The 1351-nt window shown below is 44.0% G+C and overlaps 1 protein-coding gene across 1 annotated transcript in view; it reads right to left on the bottom strand.

The window, feature by feature from the left end:
* LOC143298820 (N-alpha-acetyltransferase 15, NatA auxiliary subunit-like) overlaps positions 1-1158 on the bottom strand; it is a 35820-nt gene extending 34662 nt beyond the window's left edge. Inside the window, exon 1 of the mRNA XM_076611810.1 lies at positions 1021-1158. Within this exon, the coding sequence (XP_076467925.1) occupies positions 1021-1077 (57 nt within the window). The 5' untranslated portion in view covers positions 1078-1158. The remainder of the gene's footprint in view (positions 1-1020) is intronic.
* Positions 1159-1351: the final 193 nt, after the last annotated feature.

Here is a 1351-nt window from a genome sequence, read left to right on the forward strand (position 1 = left end):
GCACACTCGTGTGCTAGTGATGAGGGCAAGAAACACATGCACAAAGAAAAGGGCAGGAGGTGGGAAGTAGATTTTATCCTCATCTCAACACAATGTTTCTCTGAATCCTAGCTTGCCTTGACTTGCAAGACCCTCAACAATTTTGCTGCGAGGCGGATAAAAGAAACCCAGCTGCCTGTCTCATGAGAACCTCACCAAACTAGCTTGAAAAATACCCTGCTCCTCTGGTAGTGGCAGTCACTGGCAGATTAAACTAAGATGTGTAGCAGATCTGCAAGGAAATGCCTGACCTCTTTATGTGAATATGTAGGTAGAAAAATCAAACCAGATTCCATATTACTTCCCCCCCCCCCCCCCCCCCGAGTTTGGTGGTTTGTAGTAACTAAAATCAAATGTACCCAGTCACACCAATGTCATGCACTTCCACGAGGGAATGAGCAAATTGACGACCAGTGACGGTCGTGTAGTAATAGTAGTAGTAGTACTTGTAGTATAGGGACTGGCAGTCATCTGCCTGGACCTCTTGGCCTTTTTATGTCCCCACCGAATCTTCACCTCTTCCATTTTATTTATTTGTGTAATAAAGTTTTTCTGTGAACGAGATGCTAATGCTGATTGGAGAGGCAAGGGGCCGATGGTGAGAGAAGAGCCAAATAGTCAAGGGGAGAGGGGCCAAAGTAATTTTTTTCCAAGTGGGACCTGTTCGGCGGTTGAGGTTTTCACACATGCGGCGCTTGGTGCGCACGTTAGACAACGCGCACGCCATCGATGTGAACGAGATCCAACGCATCAAAACTTTCTGATCACACAGTTACAAAGCCATAAGACATTGAAAATGCTGATGAACAAGGACGTAAGATTAGCATTCACTTAAACTGACAGAAACCCCAAGTCCAACATGGTTAAACGGAAGTTAGAACATGTCCAATCGCGAGTGCGTATGATGTCAGCGAGGTTGGTACCCACCAAATAAAGACATGTTAAGAGGAAAACTTGCGCCTTTGAGGAATGCAAACTTACCAGAATTCGTTTAAACAATGCATTTTCTTTCGGCGGTAAAGGGTTACTCGTAGGCATGTTGGAAAGAACGGCTGAAAAGCCTGTACTTTCCTGGAATAAAAGTCAAGGCCTGCGATGTCCACCTCGTGGTTCGTGAATCGCGATTCGATATGGCCGACCTGCAATCACGTACATTATCGCCGTAGTGTGAACATGTTGAAGTTATAAAATAAACCCTTTTTTTGTAATACTCTGAGCGACAATTGAGTTTTTGATGAAATAACTGGTGGTTATATTTTGATGACGAAAATCTCACTATAAGAAAAACTAAATTTGCTTGCGACGACAACAA

This window comes from Babylonia areolata, chromosome 24 (genome assembly GCF_041734735.1).
Source record: "Babylonia areolata isolate BAREFJ2019XMU chromosome 24, ASM4173473v1, whole genome shotgun sequence".
NCBI lineage: Eukaryota > Metazoa > Mollusca > Gastropoda > Neogastropoda > Buccinidae > Babylonia > Babylonia areolata.